Source organism: Drosophila virilis, chromosome 6 (assembly GCF_030788295.1).
Source record: "Drosophila virilis strain 15010-1051.87 chromosome 6, Dvir_AGI_RSII-ME, whole genome shotgun sequence".
NCBI lineage: Eukaryota > Metazoa > Arthropoda > Insecta > Diptera > Drosophilidae > Drosophila > Drosophila virilis.
Genome location: NC_091548.1, coordinates 1,392,137 through 1,410,454, shown reverse-complemented (window position 1 = coordinate 1,410,454; position 18,318 = coordinate 1,392,137). Strand labels below are relative to the sequence as shown.

The window sequence follows — 18,318 nt, the reverse complement described above, 5'->3', positions numbered from 1 at the left end:
ACAAAAATGGATTATGATGTTTATAAATGGTTTTAATTGAATACAATAGAGTGAGAGTGATCATCAAGAACTTGTGGGTGAGATTCGCATAAATATGAATCGTTTATGCACACAGTCGCCACACAACAAGCACACACACGCACGCTCAGACGTAGCAATGCGCATACATATACATTAGCATGCACATACTGTATACCGTATTTCTATATGCATATACTAATTTACATATACACATGTACACCAACACATCGGCAAACATTAAAGAATTGCAATTTCAGAGAATAAACAAGCGTTAAAAACTACAACAAAGTGCCGTCATTTACATATATATACATATATATATATATATATGTATACATGTATGTTGGTGTGAACATACATATGTAGCTACACAACACACACAAATACGAATTATTATCGCACAACGTATTAAATTCGGGAATAAATAAAAGAAGTCGGGTCGTCTTTGCCGGTTTAATAACGGTTGATGGTTTCAAGTGGTTAAGTTTGTGAATACTTACTCGTAACAATGCATTGGACTTGAAAACTGAGGACTAACAAGTCGAGACAGTTACACTTGCATACATGTTATACATATGTATGTATGCGCACATGCCTATGTATAAAATACATAAGTACATACCTACCCCTTAAAGTGGACAGTAACAATAACTATAACAGAATATGCTGAGATTGGTTAAGTGATTGTGGCTGCTGATTGTTAAACTTGGATAAGAATTTGGTGAGTATAAACACATACATGCATAGCTAATATTTCCCGGCCTTACTCGGTCCAGGTTTCTTGCTTGAAATTTCGCATATAAATTTACCCCAACCACTTTCCGCCTGTTGAATTCCACGTAGAATTTTATAATTTACATATGTACATAGATATTTGAAAATGAGCTACCATCGAATGAAGAATCAAAAGTTCGGTTCTAAACCTCTTTCAAAAATCGACATAAAGAATTAAGAAATGGTGTTTTATCAATTTTTGAAATTCAAACTCCAACTCCAACTCTTATAAGGTATTTATGATGAGAATATCGATAATATTTGCCAATATACAATAGATATATTTTATACTTATTGGATTCAAGGTCAACGGACCGGACTCGCAGCCGGCAAAAGGCAGAGGGCAAAAAAGAAAATATATGTACATACATATATAGTTTGTGTATGGGTCAGAGATGACATCCTCACCCCTTAACATATATTGGATAACTATCGGATACAATGTTTACAAATTGATAGGTACGGAATGTGAATGTGAGTGACATGCGATTGTGTGTGTTGACAAATATCTTGTGCTTCGGACTACCGAGGATATGTTGTGTACATATAATCTTGCATATATCACATCATAAGTATCGCACTTTTCATTGTTTGCTTGTTAGGTATGAATACATCACAATTTGCATCTAAAGACAATAATACTATGGATTCGATTGAAGCAGCTACAAAGTTATCCAAAGATCAAAGAGTTCAACAATTAGCCAAACTGTATGGCTGTTCGACAACCATCGATCGTGTGATGTCCAACGATGACTCTGATTCGGACACCGATTTCCCAAGTTCATCTGCGAAAATTCCTTTCCATAACGCGTGCTGCCATTGCAGTAAACCCAGACGAATACAGATAAAATCCAGGGACTGGCGTTACCGTTTCCTACTCGCCCGATATGCGACTACAGTTCTATTCTCGATGATCATTCTCTTGGCATCTGCCCAGGAGGTAAACAACAATAAAAAAGCATCGAGAGGAGCTGCCCTTACACTGAACGAAAGCAGTCCTTTGAGTTCGTCGTCGAGTTCGTCGTCTCACGCAACCGTTCCTAATGAAAACAGAATTGGATTAGAACCCGATTCCGAGCCCGAGCAGGCGCCGGAAAGCGCTAACCAAACGCTCGGCACCACAACTATTCCAAACAAAGCTCCGAGCCGACGAACCAACAAGGGCCTAGAAATGCCAGCCGGTCTGCTTTCTTCTGGGGGGAAGCAAGGCTTTAGCATGATCAGGAATAGTTTGATAGGCGGGGACACTGTTCTGCAGCGTCAATTAAGGGAGAAGGCCAAACAGGATAGTTTGGAATCAATTAAGATGCACATTCTGATGCGTTTGAATTTGAAAAAACTACCGAATATAACAAAGCCAGTTTCGGTACCACAAACTATATTGGAAAAATTCTATAAAAACTACAACGCATCGCTTTCAAGTTCGTTTCGGGATCATAACAATAAACCAGATTCAGCAAGTACTTCCCGAACGGGTCTATATGTGCCTGAGGAAATTGTGTCGGATTCTTCGGAGACTACATCAAATGTTACGAAAAACATTTTCAATTCGCAATATACATCAGCAATGCAATATACATCCAACCAGAACCAGAACTCGTCCCCAGAAATGCAGTCTGATGATCCCAATAATTTTAAGGAATTCCAATTTATTTACAATCTGGGATTTGATAATCATCAAAATCATAAATCCACTGACTCCAGAAGCAACGATGACGATGATAATTCTGATGATAATGATGATGTTGAATATGAAAGCATTCTTTCTCACATAAGCAGCATTTATGTATTTCCAGAACGTAAGTTGAATATCCCAAAAAACATACAAATTGACATTCAAATCTAATTTATTGTTTTTTTTTCTCGATCGTCTCTAAAGAGCCTCACGTGCGACATAACCGCAAATCAGATCTTCTTCGTTTCAAGTTCAGTACTGGATACTCGGACATATCTCACGTAACACTTCACCTATATTTGCGAGGCTTAGAATGGATAAGTGCCCATCAGCCGAAGATAATTGAAGAGATTGCCGATTATCATAACAAGGACATTGTCGTGGCTCTGCATCGGGCCATACGTCGGTCAAATAGCACGAGTTATACACACAAGGCTAAAATATTTGAGTTCCGTCACAAAATTCCATCGGGACTCGGTCAATGGGTAAACGTGGATCTCAAGCCCCTGTTCGGCACAGAATATACAATGGGCAGGAGTCCAACGCAACTCCAAGAAATTTTCATAAAAGGCGTCGAGCCCTGGATGAGGCCTTTGGTGGTAACGACAGACAGTACTTCAAAGAACCCATTGGTACGATATATCTTATATCTATATTTATACCATATATTATTTTATATATTTGTAAATTGTGATTTTTTCGCCTGTTTTTGTAGACAGTTCACATTGAAATAGGCTCCCGGAAAAAGCATCGACGAAAACGGAGCGTTTACTTGGATTGCATTGAGAGCGATCACGAGTTGCGCTGTTGTCGATATCCTCTAAAGGTCAACTTCACCAGCTTCGGATGGCATTTTGTGGTGGCGCCCGATTCGTTTGATGCTTACTTTTGCAGTGGCGAGTGCAGAGTTGGGTATTTGGAGCAATATCCTCATACCCATTTGGCCGCTTTGACAACATCGGCGACACCGTGTTGTTCGCCAACCAAAATGAGTTCCTTAAGCTTATTGTATTTTGATGAGAGCCATCACCTGGTGTTGAGTGTTATACCAAATATGTCCGTTGAGGGATGCAGCTGTTCCTAGCCTCAAAATTGAAATATACATATATAAATACTGAGCAAGATATTAAGAAAAGCGTTTAGATATTAATATAATATGTAATGTAATAAAATAGGATAAGTGCATACCATACCATACATACATACATACACATACAAATATTTGCACTCACATGCATACATACATACATACGTTAAAGTACCTGTAACATGTTTGAGCATTGCACGAACGTACATACATACATGCGTATGCAATGTTAATGCAACATTTACATGACTCTATTTGGCTCATCATTGTTTTACTGTTTTAAACTTGTTAGTTACAGAGTAATCCAAATGTAATTGTAAGTAACTACATGGGCAGTGTTTATTTATTCTAATATCATTGTCATTCACCACGAACAAGCGAATAAATTAATCATTTCAGATGTGTTGCAATACTTGAAATGATTTCTCACGGACCAGCCCATACATAATATACAGTAATAACAATACACAAGAGTAATAACAATAAGAGTAGTAACAATTTTCCGGTTTAAGTAATTGGACAACTTAAAAAAATACCACCATCAGATCTTGGAAATAATCGATAATTCTGAGATTTTTACCAAATCCATCCTCTGGTCATACAGTCGCGGCGAATTTGGCGATGGTAAACCATGTCTGTATTTCTGTTGTTGTGTGGGTGTGGATTCATTTCACGGAATAAAAATTAATAGAACTATGTAATTAATTATCAAAATGTGCTCAAATAACTGTGTTGGTCTTTTTGAGTGCGATTATGTTGTACTGAAGGTGAGTTTAAGTTGCACCTGCACTATACTAATTCCACACATAGCTGATACGCACACACACACAACACGCACCAACAGACACACTGTGATATGGGCAATAATATGTGTATAGTGTGTAATGCAAGCTTGTGCACTTTCGCCGCGATTGTTTTGATTCTTAATACTGGATAAGAATACAATTTCATGAATAAAATCATTAATTACAGCTAAATGGCAGCGATATTACATCCTTGTCAAGTTATGAAGCGGTTCAAATGTTCCTTCAAGCTAAAGAAACCTTAGTAGTTGAATTATGCCGAAAGAAAAATCCAATTAGTCCGTCGAACTTGAACGACGACACCAATTCTACGATAGATGGCGTTCAGGAGGCGAATGAAATCTGTGCAAAAACAAAAAGTGTTCAAATATCAGATGCCAGCGAAACCAGTAACTCCTATATTTTGCCACCGTCAGCTAAAAATCAAATCATATTAACCTTGCGTACATTTCGAAATATTGAGCATACCGAGCAGCCCCCCACTGTTGCTGAGCCCTTGGCAGTATCAAAGGAGACACAAACGTGTGAAACCTTTGCTGAAGTAAATAAAACTAATAAAAGGATTATAGTGGGGCATCAGAATGAAGATATTGTCCAAACTATCGATCATTTTATCGAGCAAGAGCATCATCTCTTTGAGCAGTGTTTGGAACCAGATATCGACATCGAGGTAAGCCTATATATATATATATATATATTATCACATATATGCAATTGTTTTAAACTTGTAGGAAGTAACGCTCGTTAAGAGAGACTTAACTAATGATCAAATAGGACTCAGTGTTTCCTGCAACGGCTACTATAGTAACAGAGATAACGAACAATGTATTGTTAAGCCTGTGATATTCAACGAAAACATTAACACAGACTTGAAGGCACCAACAGATGATGTGGATTCCTGTGAGAATGTTTTCATAAGTGATATTCAATCAGAGAGTGTTGCCGGTAGGGATGGTCGGCTGCGGCGTGGTGATCAAATTCTTCGCATCAACGGCATGGACATCAAAAGTAAAAAACACGCTGAAACACAAATGGCCGAGAATAATATGTCTGTTACGTTGCTTGTCAGTCGACTCTTATATCCCGTAAGTATACAAATAAATCTTTACAAATGCTTATCAAAAGCTTGATTAGCTGTTCTTACATATAATAAAGGACGACGACGACGACGATGACGACGAGGATGAGGATGATGACGAAGACGAAGATATGGATAGTAACTTCGAATATGCTAACAGCTTCCTTTCTGATTACACAAATGTCGTTGACAAATTAGACAAAGTTCTTTTATCACAACGGCAGTCAATAAATGCCATTAATAATCTAATAACTGGGCCATCTACAAAATTACCGATTAAATTACCAGCAGCTGCCAATGGTTCGGAAGCAAATATAGAAATTAGTAAAAGTAGGAGTCAAACACAGGCTACTTCCACGGACAAGAGCTTCATTGAGAAGCCGCGAATGGCGAGTCACCCACAGTTTGAGTTAGATAGCAATGCGAGCCAAGATGTAGCATTGAAACAATTAGTAGATGAAAGCCTGCCAAATTCAACAAAAAGTGCCACTATCACGAAGCCTAAACAATACGATTATGACGACTGCGAGCATATTTATGAAACTATACCCGAGGATTCCGAAACTGAGCCACTTTACTGCTCACCATATCAAAGCTCAAACTATATGACCGCAATGGGATCTTGCTCATCACCAATGATGCCCGAAGCAGATGTTTTAGAAATGCAGCAGCAAACACAACGAGTTGCCCAATGGTTGGGTATTAAGTCGCAGATCAGTCCAAGATCAGTACACACCCTGGCTGGCCGTCCAAACTTGTACCATAAACAGCAGCAGCATCGAATATCAAATCGTGTATATACACTGCGCAGTGCTATTACAAATACGAGTGGATCAAGCAGTAGTGGGGCTGGATATAGTGCATGCGGCCATAATAATATTGAAAACGAGAATAAAAGCATGAATCAAGAAGAGGTTGACAACTCTTCAAGTGCCTATAATACAGGTGGCTCCAATAACAGTGCTTCCCCTCGCCAAAATGCCTCAAATCTAGACAATGAAACTATTGCTTCCACTGTTGCCAACAATCCAATAATCGCCGCTAGCTCCTATCAATGCAATACGCAACCCATTTTAATGCAATCACAGTTATCAAAAGAAGCTGTATTAAAAACGCCCGTAACTAACATGCTGCCATTCGGAAAGACTGGTCGCATATTGAGTTCCAATCCCACCCAATATAGTGGTCCTGGCGGTAAGTTACTAAATTGATTTGGTTACAAAATTAATAGCACAATGATTACAATTACATATTTTCTTTTAGAAAACACCACTCTAAACAAAACATCTACAGACGAGATAAACACTTTCGCAATCAACGCATCAGCAGCAGCGCCAGCAAAAACGGACTCTAAAATAATGCGAGCCAAGCCCAACCCAACAGAACAGCAAGAACAGCAAGGCCACTGCCCTCAATTCAATGCGCCCAATTTGAGCCGTTATCACTTTGTTAGCAGTCAAGAGGTAAATTAAATGCATGGATATACTCATTTCATTTTTATATGTATTATCAAAAACACCTGTTTATTGAGTTTGCGTCAAAAGATTACACCACCAATATGTATATTGTACTTTAACAAATGCAGAGGGTATTTAAATATATAAACGAATGCCTAGAATGAGTCATCACCCGCCCCATCAATGATATGATAAATTAAAAAAAAATTATTTAAATACCTTCTCTATATATACCCTTTACACTTTCTCTCTCTATATACCTCCTCTCTTTATAACCTCAACCCATGGAAAATCGGTAAAAGGCTTTTTTTTGATATGCATCAATAGCCGAGTCGATCTAGCTATTATTCGTCTGTCTGTCCTTTGGCAGTAGAAGATTCAGGGTATACCCCAGTCTATGATAAATCAGCTATTAGGAGCGGTAAACCTCGGCGTCCCGAAGAAATCTGTTTTTTTATTTTGTTTTAATTCTGAACTTAGTACGAAAAGCATACCCACATGTTCTAAGTACAAAGTATAAGCGGAACTGCTAGATTTAAAATTACCTTTTGCCGAAACAAACAAGCATTATAACAATAAACCAATTATTCAGGTCGCCAATAAGGCAGTTGCAGTACCAAAACCAAGTTCTATTCTTGTCACAACGGAAAATGCTTCAGAGGAGATTCCTATGGTATGGAAAGTAAAACGACGTCCAGATGGAACTCGGTATATTGTAAAGCGACCAGTGCGTAATAACGTCAGCATGGGAATTCGGAAAAGCATTCGCAACAATGAAATAACAACAGAGGATGATACAATATCAGAGGTTAAGATCGGACGTTACTGGACTAAGGAAGAACGCAAACGACATATAGAACGAGCACGTGAACGGCGGCATAATCAACAATTGCTTCATCAACAACAGTTTCCAGCACAATAACTATTAGCTTTAGCTTTACAAAACCTTCAACCTGTAGAATAAATTTACTTTATATTATGCTATATGTATACGTATCCAAAATGCCAGGTTTCAAAATCGTCAATATAATATAGTAACAACTAAAGATCTGACAGACTGCAGCTTGGATGCGATATAAAATGTATTATAAGTATGCATAAGTAGATTATTGAAATTAAACCAAAAATCCAAATAATAAAACAGTTGTAAAGCATGATGTACATGACTTTTCAAAAGTCATCGAGTCAAAATCAAAATAATATGACAAACTGCAAACATTAATATATACGAGGGCGTTCAATATAAACACTATTCTCCTACATTTGTATGTGTGTTAATTGATTTATTAGTCACTACAGTAAAATATGTTGACAGTAAACTAGTTCTTAGACATACATATATAAAATCTTCTCAAGTGTTGAAGTAATTATTAAAGAGCGCTTCATTTTAATTGTATTACAAACAATTTAAACTTAACAAACCGATTCCTTTTAACATCATTAGCGATTATTGTAATGTACATAATAATATAATATTATATATCTGATAATTCTTAAAATAGAATTTTTGTATAGTCCTTTTTAGATATATGGCTATTTGTTATACCCTTGCAGAGAGTATTAAAATTGCATTACGAAATAAAGAGAGCGATAACGTCGTATCATTTTTATTTATTTATTTCGCTTTAATTATACCCTTGTAGAGTGTATTCTAATTGTACTCTCCCTTTTTAAGATCGGAGCCGAATCGGACCACTATATCATACAGCTGCTATAGGAAAGAAAGAAAGTAAGTAAAAAAGGGGGTAAGTAGATTATTATATGGGAAAATATTATGTCTGAGCATTTACGAGTTTTGCTATACTGAGATATCAAAAAAAAAGTAATGTCTACAAGAGTATTAAAATTTCTATCTATATACTTGAGTTTGGCTTATTAAGGTAAATATTTAAGAATCTGTTCGGTTTTTTTGTTATATTAATCGAATTGCTTTGTTCCCGCCCAGTGCTGTTTAAAAGTGTTGAACACTGAATTGAAACAGTGATTCAGCACATTGATTCAGCTCATTCAGCTAAGAGCTAGCAGTTCGATAGACCTTTAGTACGAACTATAAGAGATTGGCTTACAATTAAATAATTTTCTATTGCTTTAACCATATTACAATTTTTTAAATCAATTGAAAGCAGACCGTATCTATATAATTAGTACAGTACACTACAATTATAATTAAGTGCATTTAAAATTAGAATCAAGTTAAAAAAATTGACGTCACGTCCCCGTTGCTATTTTGATACGTCACAAACTGCGTGTTCGACGTGAACGGCTGGTTTCGATATTCAGTTCACTTTCACTTTTATCGATGTTGGTAGCTGATCGTGCACTAACTCATAAATATGCAGAAACATATACATATATTTGGTTTAATTTTAAACCTCATAATATTTTCAGCAGCAAGTGCAAAGCCAAATACCTCTGTTATTTCAATATATGTGTGTTAACATGTTGTGCAGTGTAGTGAAGTATGATAGCAATTTGAGTAAGCATGTGCTTCAAATTGTCCATGTATGAAAATGGAGTAAATTGCATCAAATGATAAAGTGTGCGCCTCAACATTTTGCGGTAATCGGGGAAATGCATTGTAGAAATGTACAGCATGTTTTAACATTTTAGTAAGCGAGCACTAAATATATTTTGCCATTGTATCTATGTGTATACGCCACACAACAGTCTGTTATATGCTCTGTTAATGTTAAAGACTGTTAGGAGTGCTGTGTCTTTAACATGTATTGCATGTTAAAATTATATGTTAATGTGTGAAGCCGGCAATGATTTTATAGCCGGCCAAGTAAAAATTAAAATTGTTTTGATTTAAACATAAAAAAGTATACCGAAGCCTAACCTGCTTGTTAATAATCAAAAACAAAAGTATGTACATAAGTTGTTGACCCTAATTATTTGACTGTGTAATATCCTGTACATTAAAAAGTGGGCGAGGCGTGGCTGCGATCCTACTGCAGGAATGTGTGTAATTTGCAGATATATATGTATTTATGTACGAAAATGTATGTGCGCTATATATATACATATATATGCACGATTTATTGAGTAACATTCCAAACAGTTTCAAGTTTTACATGCATTCGAATTTTTTACCGAATGTACAAATAAATGGAAAATATTACCTTAATATTACATACAAATTTCGGTAAGGAAAGTTGGTGGGGTTTTGACGTAGAGAAAGAAAAGCTAAGAGAGGTTATAGGGTGAGTGACACAAGGTGTAGTGTAAGTTAGGGGTTGATGCGTGAGAAAGAGAGAACGCCGATAAATGTATGTGCATATGGATGTATGTTTCTACGCATATACGGAAGCAACGCGGCTAAAACGGCAAAAGTGTCGAAACTATCAACGTCGTTCAGTTACATTTTTATAAAATTTGAAGCATTTATTAATATTTAAGGCAACACAAAAAAAGAGGAAAAAAAATATTGTGTTCGTGAATTGCATTTACTTACATGAATATTTAGTGTCACGGTAGTTCAGTCTGATATTTTGTAAGTACAAACACAAAGCTAATGGACATACATATGTCGTATTTGTGTATGTATGAGTTAAATGCCTATACAAGACACACACACCCAAGAGTATGCCTGTGTATGTATACCAAATGCATTTTAGTATTTCTTTCTATTGCAGAAAAAGAAAACCAACTACTCCCGGAACATTTGCCAAATGCCAAGAGTCAAGTGAGAGATTCGCATAATTCGCAATTAATATTGCTGGCTATAAGTACTTACATTCATGCTAACAATGTATAGGCTTTTTTGGCTTCATGAATTGACGCGTGCTGCGACTGGCTTACAATTACCAAAAGAATCGGACATTCAGATATAATGCTAATAAAAAGGCACTCATATATATACAACGATAAATACATAAGAGTCATAGTACTACTGAAATATATACCATATATAATGAGATGTTTGAAGCACAAATCTTATCGAAGACAAATAGATACAGCGAAGTGAGTTCCTCCACAATAGCTTTGGCTTCGCTACCAAAATCGCAAATATCGCCATTTGCTATCAATAACAAATCATCTTCAGTATCATCTTCGAATGCTTCCGGCGGTGAAAGTGGAATTGTGATTGTGGATAATAGTTCGGTGCCGTTGTCGGCATTCACAGATCCAGAAGTCGCATCGGAAGACAATACGAATCAATTAGAGAAACAATCAGATTCAACGTCATTCATTGCTAACAGATGCTCACTTAAAATGTCTAGTCATGCCGCTGTAAATGCTACTGCTCCAAAAATGCTTAATGATATTAATATGACAGATTCAATTCATAAGATCAATCCAACTACCCATACCCAAATGATTGAACAGCATAAAGTGCATTCAATCCCGCTATCCGAAGACCCGCGCACATTGCAATTGGCATTGGAATTGTCTCTGGTTGGCTTGAATGAGAACAATCAAAACGGCTACGTACAGCCAATGCCCGCACAAAATGACTATGAAATGGGCTCCATTAATGTTGTATCTGCTGCTTTCGCTAGGAGTGAGGTGGCAATGCATAATCTGCCGCTACCACCGACGACCGGATCTGGACTCTTAATGCCGTCCGCCGGGTTGGAGGACAGATCAAAGAAGTCTCAAAATATGACCGAATGTGTCCCAGTCCCCAGCTCAGAACACGTTGCTGAAATCGTGGGACGCCAAGGTAAGCGAATATGTCTAACTATACTATACTATATATTATGCGATATATGGTAAATTCCAATCGTGACTAGGAAATATACATTTTTTCCAATATGTGATAGAGTACGGGCGGGGTCGCATTAATTTTCGATCTTTCGAGAAGGTTTTTAGTAATCTATTTCTCGAATTCTTGTATGTTATTTAGGATGCAAAATAAAAGCTTTGAGAGCGAAGACAAATACCTACATCAAGACTCCAGTTCGCGGAGAGGAGCCCGTATTTGTTGTAACAGGACGAAAAGAGGATGTGAACAAAGCCAAACGGGAAATACTTTCAGCTGCTGATCACTTCAGCTTAATTCGGGCATCCCGAAAGCCTTCAATTGAAGGTTCGAATAGTGGACTATCCGGAAATGGTAATTCGGGTTCATTAAGCGTTGGCATAATTGCTCGTGCCCAGTCTGGGCCACCATGTCTACCCGGGCAGATCACAATACAGGTGCGTGTACCTTATAGAGTTGTGGGTCTAGTAGTTGGTCCCAAAGGTGCCACCATAAAGCATATACAACAAGAAACACAAACATACATTGTCACACCGTCTCGCGAGAAGGAGCCCATTTTCGAGGTAACCGGACTGCCAGAGAATGTTGAGACAGCACGCAAGCAAATCGAGGCTCACATAGCACTTCGAACGGGCAATAGTACCCAGGGCAGTGAGAATGGTACTGAATCATTAGAATCGAACGAGTTTGCCACTCTGCACACGATTAATACGCTTACTCAGATACTAGGCGACGATTTAAACACTAATATATTGTCATCGATCTATAACAGCGATATTTCCCCCAATGTTAATTACGCAGATAATGCTCTTAATGTTATTGAAAATATCAACATATCCAATTCGACAACAACAACAAACGCTATGATGAATGCCGTATCGGTTCATAATTTAACAAAATGTTTCCCTAATTCTGATTTAGTAGATATCGCTCCAATTGTAAGTACAACCGACAAGAATTTTGCGCTGGCTTTATCAGGCACTGTTAATGAGATTAACGGTCAACCCTTGAAAACAAATACGTTCCGCAATACCAATTCGAATACCAATGTCATTGCCAATACCAATGTCAATGCCAATGCCAATGCCAATGTCAATGGCAGCAATAAAACATTATCCTTCTGTCCACCCACGTCCGTATCATCAGGCTCTGCCTCTGCCCAGTGCCATTCGATCTCAGCCAACATATTGACGCGCTCATGCTCATCAGCCTCCTCAACAGCATCAACCAAAAGCACGAACAATAGCGCCAATAGTACTAACAGCGTTAATACTCCCCCAGAGCTGTTGAATATATGGAAGAATTTGAATGATTCCATTGACGTTGATGAGGGTATTGGAGACTCTCCAAGCATTTGGAATCTGCCGTCAGCTACAACAGTCACGACGGCATCCCATTGCTCACCAACGGCTTCGGTTAGTCCAACGGACTCGCTTTTGGGTGAGCACTGCCTAAACATAAGTCAAAAGGTAGGCAGCACCTTCAAGGAACCATGTCCAAATAGTAGCCTTCTATTGCAACACCAACGCACCACGGTCCAGACTAGCTCGGACAAATTGCATTCAACGCATCGCGAGTGTTTTGTGTGCAACGAGAGAGAAGTGACCACAGCTCTGGTGCCTTGTGGACACAATATGTTTTGTATGGACTGCGCAAATCAGATCTGTGTCTCCATGGAATCAATTTGTCCAATATGCCACTCCATTGTGTACCATGCCATGCGTATTTTAGCTTAAACCGATCACAAAAATTCTGATATTATTTATTATTGTTTTATAAAACACTTATAATCTCCATTTATATTATATCAATATTTATATACATGCACATGCCTATTGACGAACATTCTAATCTGGTATTCCCAGCAAAAATCCAATTTTCTTTTATCTCGTCTATATTACATTCGGTAACCTTAACCTAATTTGTGGATAAGTGAAATTAGAAATGTAATAAATAAGCCAAAGAAAGCAAATAACCCTTAATTGAACAAGAATTAAATCAATATTAATCAGGTTTCTTCGAGGTACCGAAGATTAAATACCCTTAGAGACTTACAGCCTAACGATCTGACGATCTGATCTGACACAAAGAACTCAATTGTCGACCAAATATGGATTTCGGAGCTATATTACTATATAGCTATATAGCTGATACTTATGACAGTTCGATATCGATAAAACAATTACAAATTATTCAAAACCAACTTCAACTTGTTTATATCATATAAACAGAGTATTTTTTCTAAGACATCTATTTAACAGTGCGTCCTGAGAGGCTTGTAGGAAAACACACGAACTGACGGGCTGAGAGATTCCACTTCTGATAAAAATTAATATTATGCATACTTAATATAGTTGAAGAGATTAAACACAATTATTTCTTGTGTTTAAATGATTAATATCTTCACTATATTATAAGTACAATATATATATATAAGCAGACCAAGCTTATTTGTCCCTGTGCTGAAAATTTAAAAAAAAACGAATTTCTATCAAATACTCTCCTCCTCGATTCTCAAGAATTCGAGTAGGCTCCATGTTTTTCATGTTTATCCAGCACTGTAGGGTTTTTCTTGGTGTTTTTTTTTTTACTACATATGTATATATATATGTACATATGTATGTATGCATGTACATATGTATGTGTGTATTTACATATGCATATATATACCAATTTTTGTAGATATGTATGTATATACATATGTATGTATGTATGTATGTACATATGTATGTACCAATTTTCGTAGATATGTATGTATATACATATCTATGTACATATGTATATATGTATGTACATATGTATGTATGTATGTACATATGTATGTATGTATGTACATATGTATGTATGTATGTACATATGTATGTATGTATGTATGTATGTACATATATATGTATGTATGTACATATATGTATGTATGTAAATATGTATGTATGTATGTACGTACATTTACATATGTATATGCGTACCTATTTTTGTACATATGTATGTATGTATGTGTGCATGTAAACAGGTATCTACGCTTATATTCATACATGCTTGCTTATAATACAAAACAAACAATTATAAATATATAAATATGTAAACTTAAAAAATCGAGCACCAAAATCTTTAAACCATATTTTCACAAAGGAGGAATGGTTTTTCGAAAAGTTTGTAGCGCCCCTCAAATTAATTTGAACGAAGGTTTTTTAAAATGAGTTTGAGTCCGATCGATGGTAAACCAAAAAGATTTATACAAAAAATCCCGTCTTAACATATGCACCTTCACCACATAAGATAACTACATAGAGATTAGTTATGATCAGAAGTAGAATCTGTTAGTCCGTTAGTCTGTTTCTATGCCGAAAAGACTTGGGGTGGGGTAAATATTTGTTAAATTAATTCGGTTAATTGCACCGGAAGATGACATTGAGTATATTCCAATTAAAACTTCTTTTATTTGGTGTATTGGATTTGTTAATTCAAAAAAGTTCTTTGGCATGTCTAAAATAAGTATGTCTTATTTTAGGATTATCTCTCTTCATAACTCAATTTTCGCAGCCTGGTATCTCAAACAAATGTCGATCGCATTCTTCCAAATACAGGTTTTGTATTAGATATTTGAACGCATTTAAAAATTGATGTTCAGATCAGGAAACCGTGCGTTTATACACGTACTATACATAATATATATATATATATGTGTATGTCTATATATATACAAATATATATATATTTATATATATGTATATATATATATATATATATATATATTTATTTATACATATAAATATAAAATTAATACATCGCAAATAAATACAAACACATTTACAATTACAAATACATAGCTATTTTCTCACCTTTTATCGCATGTATATATATATCTAATATTTTAATATGTGGCTAGTATTTGATGTAAGGACTATTAACCAATTTTTAGATTTAAAAGTTTATTATATTCTAGTAAATTATGATTCATAATGGCTTTGAAAGGCATATAACCTACACAAATAGCTACTAAATTATGTTATTATGTTGTACTTGTAATTGTGTATGACAAACATGATTTAACTCTGTATTCTCGTTGTCATCAAATATTATAAAATACATAATTTTCTATTATAAGTTGACTGATAAATAGGCGGTAATATTAGGTGAAGCACATGTACGATCAAATTGATAAATTTGATTACAAATAATATATATATATATTATATTATATTATTTACTCAATACATAAAAGAATATAACAATACAAACACAAACATACATATGCAAATAGAAATATTAATTGAAACTATATATGAATATTATATAAATATATATACATATATTTATATCATAGCTTATACTATTAATGTGAATAAAAAAGACTTATATATTTATTAGCCAATCATATTAAAGATTGACAAAAAGCCGATGATAGTATTTTGCGCTGAAAATCATATTCGCTTTTAAGCAATTGTGTATATTTGATTATTTTCAAAACGATCCTAGCCTTGATTAATCAAGTATTCCAAAAACATTTGTTTTCTTTACTTTTATATACGAACAAAAAGTCGATATATATCTAGTCCAACCAGAATTTACATAAAGTAGTTTTTAATGATTTAGTTATTTGAATATTAAGTGAGCCTTGGACACGTTTTTTTTTTATTATATTTATAGTTGATTATTATATAATTATATTTGAATTGATAAATTACTTTGATTTGTTTTTGGTTTTTGTTATTTTGTTTTTACTTCGAAATTGTAGAACGGTAAAAATGAGTGAGACTAAATACAGTTTATTAAGTGCGCAAAATATTGAAAACTTATTTAATCGCATACGACTGTATGTACAATGTGAAATGATACCAAAAACGTACATTTTACACAATTATGTTATAACTACGAATTAACTGAGGAAAATAAAACAATATATAAGCAAGAATAGAGATTAATAAGCAAAAGCTTTATTAAGCTTACAATATTTATAAAACAAAATCGATTTGTGTTTGACTGGTTCTTGAGAATTGTGTAGCGGTGTAAATGAATTGAGAGATTCCTCTGTGGGGTATTTTGTGCGTCCGTTTATTTTACTAATATATTTGTATATGTGTGAATTCTTTGTGGAACAAATGGTTCGAGTGTGAGTATGAGAATAACTAATTTTCGAGCTGTTTAGCTATGAATCAAGACATTTTGCTCCCATGGAGAGTATTAAAGTCATTGATGTTCTTTGAAATATCGCGCTGATATAAATAGGGGCATGTATGTATATGTTAATTTAGGTTCAGTAGTTTCTTATATCATTGTTAAGATGTATTTGAAACCTTCCAGTAGAGTCATTGTATATGAATATGAGTTACATTTTATATATAAAATTCAGTGCTTAACTGTAAGATACACAGATGGTAAAGGAATTTATTGAAGTATTGCGTTTATTTCTTAAGAATTTCCAAATGTTCTTTTTTATATTTGTTTGCCGTTCATAAAAGACAACCTTAATAAAAATGTTTACAATTAATTGTATTACATACATACCCAACCGCGTGAAAATATTTTTTTACAGAGTATGTAAGCTTTTACATCAAATTTGTAGATGGCGGCTAAAATATTTACAACGAATATTTTATAAATGTTTCTTTTTAAACTTGTAAGGCCTAAATTAACATAATACAAATATTATTACCATTAGTGAAATAACCGCATTGTGTTCGTAAGAAAATATATCTTTAAAATACATTTCATAAATCAACTTTAGTCGGCATTAATTTTAAACAAATACTAAGCAAATACTAATGTCGATTAAAAAATAACTTTATATAACAAATATATACAAATGATATGTATCACTAAATGGTTATATAATAAAATTTTCCGAAAATAAGCATGTGTATTTTAATTAACTCTAGGAATACCCTTCCTGATATACATATGACAATGTACTTTATTAATTGATCTGGGACACACAAAGTCGTTAATCTCGATCTTTGGGCAATTGTTTTCCAGGCAGCTAAATGATACGATATGATGCTACTAATGCGTCCTTCATAAAAATATATTTGTCGAAGGCAGCTATATGATATTCCGAGCAAAAACTATTTAAGCCCAATGGAGTTAGTTATACGTCTTAGTCCATACGTCGGTAAAACTCCCAGTAACTTGTTATTATTAAAATAATTATTACTACTATTTCATAGTACATTTTTATACACACCTAGGCTGCAGATCGATTTTGAACCAAACTTGCTCGATCCTAGAATTCCAATTTTTATTGTAATCTGAACTAAATCAAAAGTAAACAACCAATAGCCAAACCTTTTTTTTAAGAAGAACGGAATGGTAAATAAAACCCTATTTCACACGCTTTCAACGTTTTTATACCCTGAACCCATTAATAATGGGTATAGGGGTATATTGTATTTGTGCAAAATCCAAAAGTATGTAACAGGCAGAAGGAAGCAAATCCGACCCCATAAAGTATATATATTCTTGATCAGCATCAATAGCCGAGTCGATCTAGCCATGTCCGTCTCTCTGTCTGTCCGTCCGCCCGCCCGTATGTATGAACGCAAGAATCTCAGAACCTATAAGAGCTAGAGACTTTAGATGTTTATTTCTGATAATCGATAGCTTACTCCGTTTCCAAGCAATCGATAAGAATCGATATCGATATCCTGTTTTTGGGCAATTTTGGTAAATAATAAGACCTAGAGCAACCAAACTTGACATATAGCTTCTAAAATAGAATATA

General features: G+C 35.1%; 2 protein-coding genes across 6 annotated transcripts; both read left to right on the top strand.

Annotated features, from left to right (window-relative positions):
- The first annotated feature begins 285 nt into the window (after positions 1-285).
- LOC6636196 (SLo interacting protein 1) lies at positions 286-8,399 on the top strand. The gene is made up of 12 exons (XM_032434257.2): positions 286-742; positions 892-1,028; positions 1,101-1,269; positions 1,398-2,594; positions 2,675-3,102; positions 3,186-3,551; positions 4,262-4,324; positions 4,530-5,030; positions 5,092-5,445; positions 5,495-6,632; positions 6,702-6,901; positions 7,488-8,399. Exons 3-12 carry the CDS (start codon positions 1,191-1,193, stop codon positions 7,815-7,817), a joined length of 4,656 nt encoding a protein of 1,551 aa, XP_032290148.1. The 5' UTR covers positions 286-742; positions 892-1,028; positions 1,101-1,190; the 3' UTR covers positions 7,818-8,399.
- Positions 8,400-9,184: 785 nt separating this feature from the next.
- Positions 9,185-13,575, top strand: LOC6636195 (RNA-binding protein MEX3B). 5 transcript variants are annotated; one of them, XM_015168603.3, is made up of 3 exons: positions 9,185-9,454; positions 10,531-11,561; positions 11,745-13,575. In XM_015168603.3, the coding sequence occupies exons 2-3, from the start codon at positions 10,814-10,816 to the stop codon at positions 13,334-13,336; spliced, it is 2,340 nt and encodes a 779-aa protein (XP_015024089.1). In that variant the 5' UTR covers positions 9,185-9,454; positions 10,531-10,813; the 3' UTR covers positions 13,337-13,575. The 5 variants fall into 5 exon arrangements, with proteins under 5 accessions (XP_015024089.1, XP_015024088.1, XP_015024091.1 ...); XM_015168602.3 differs by having other exon boundaries at positions 9,185-9,504; XM_015168605.3 differs by having other exon boundaries at positions 9,185-9,760.
- The last annotated feature ends 4,743 nt before the right edge of the window (positions 13,576-18,318 follow it).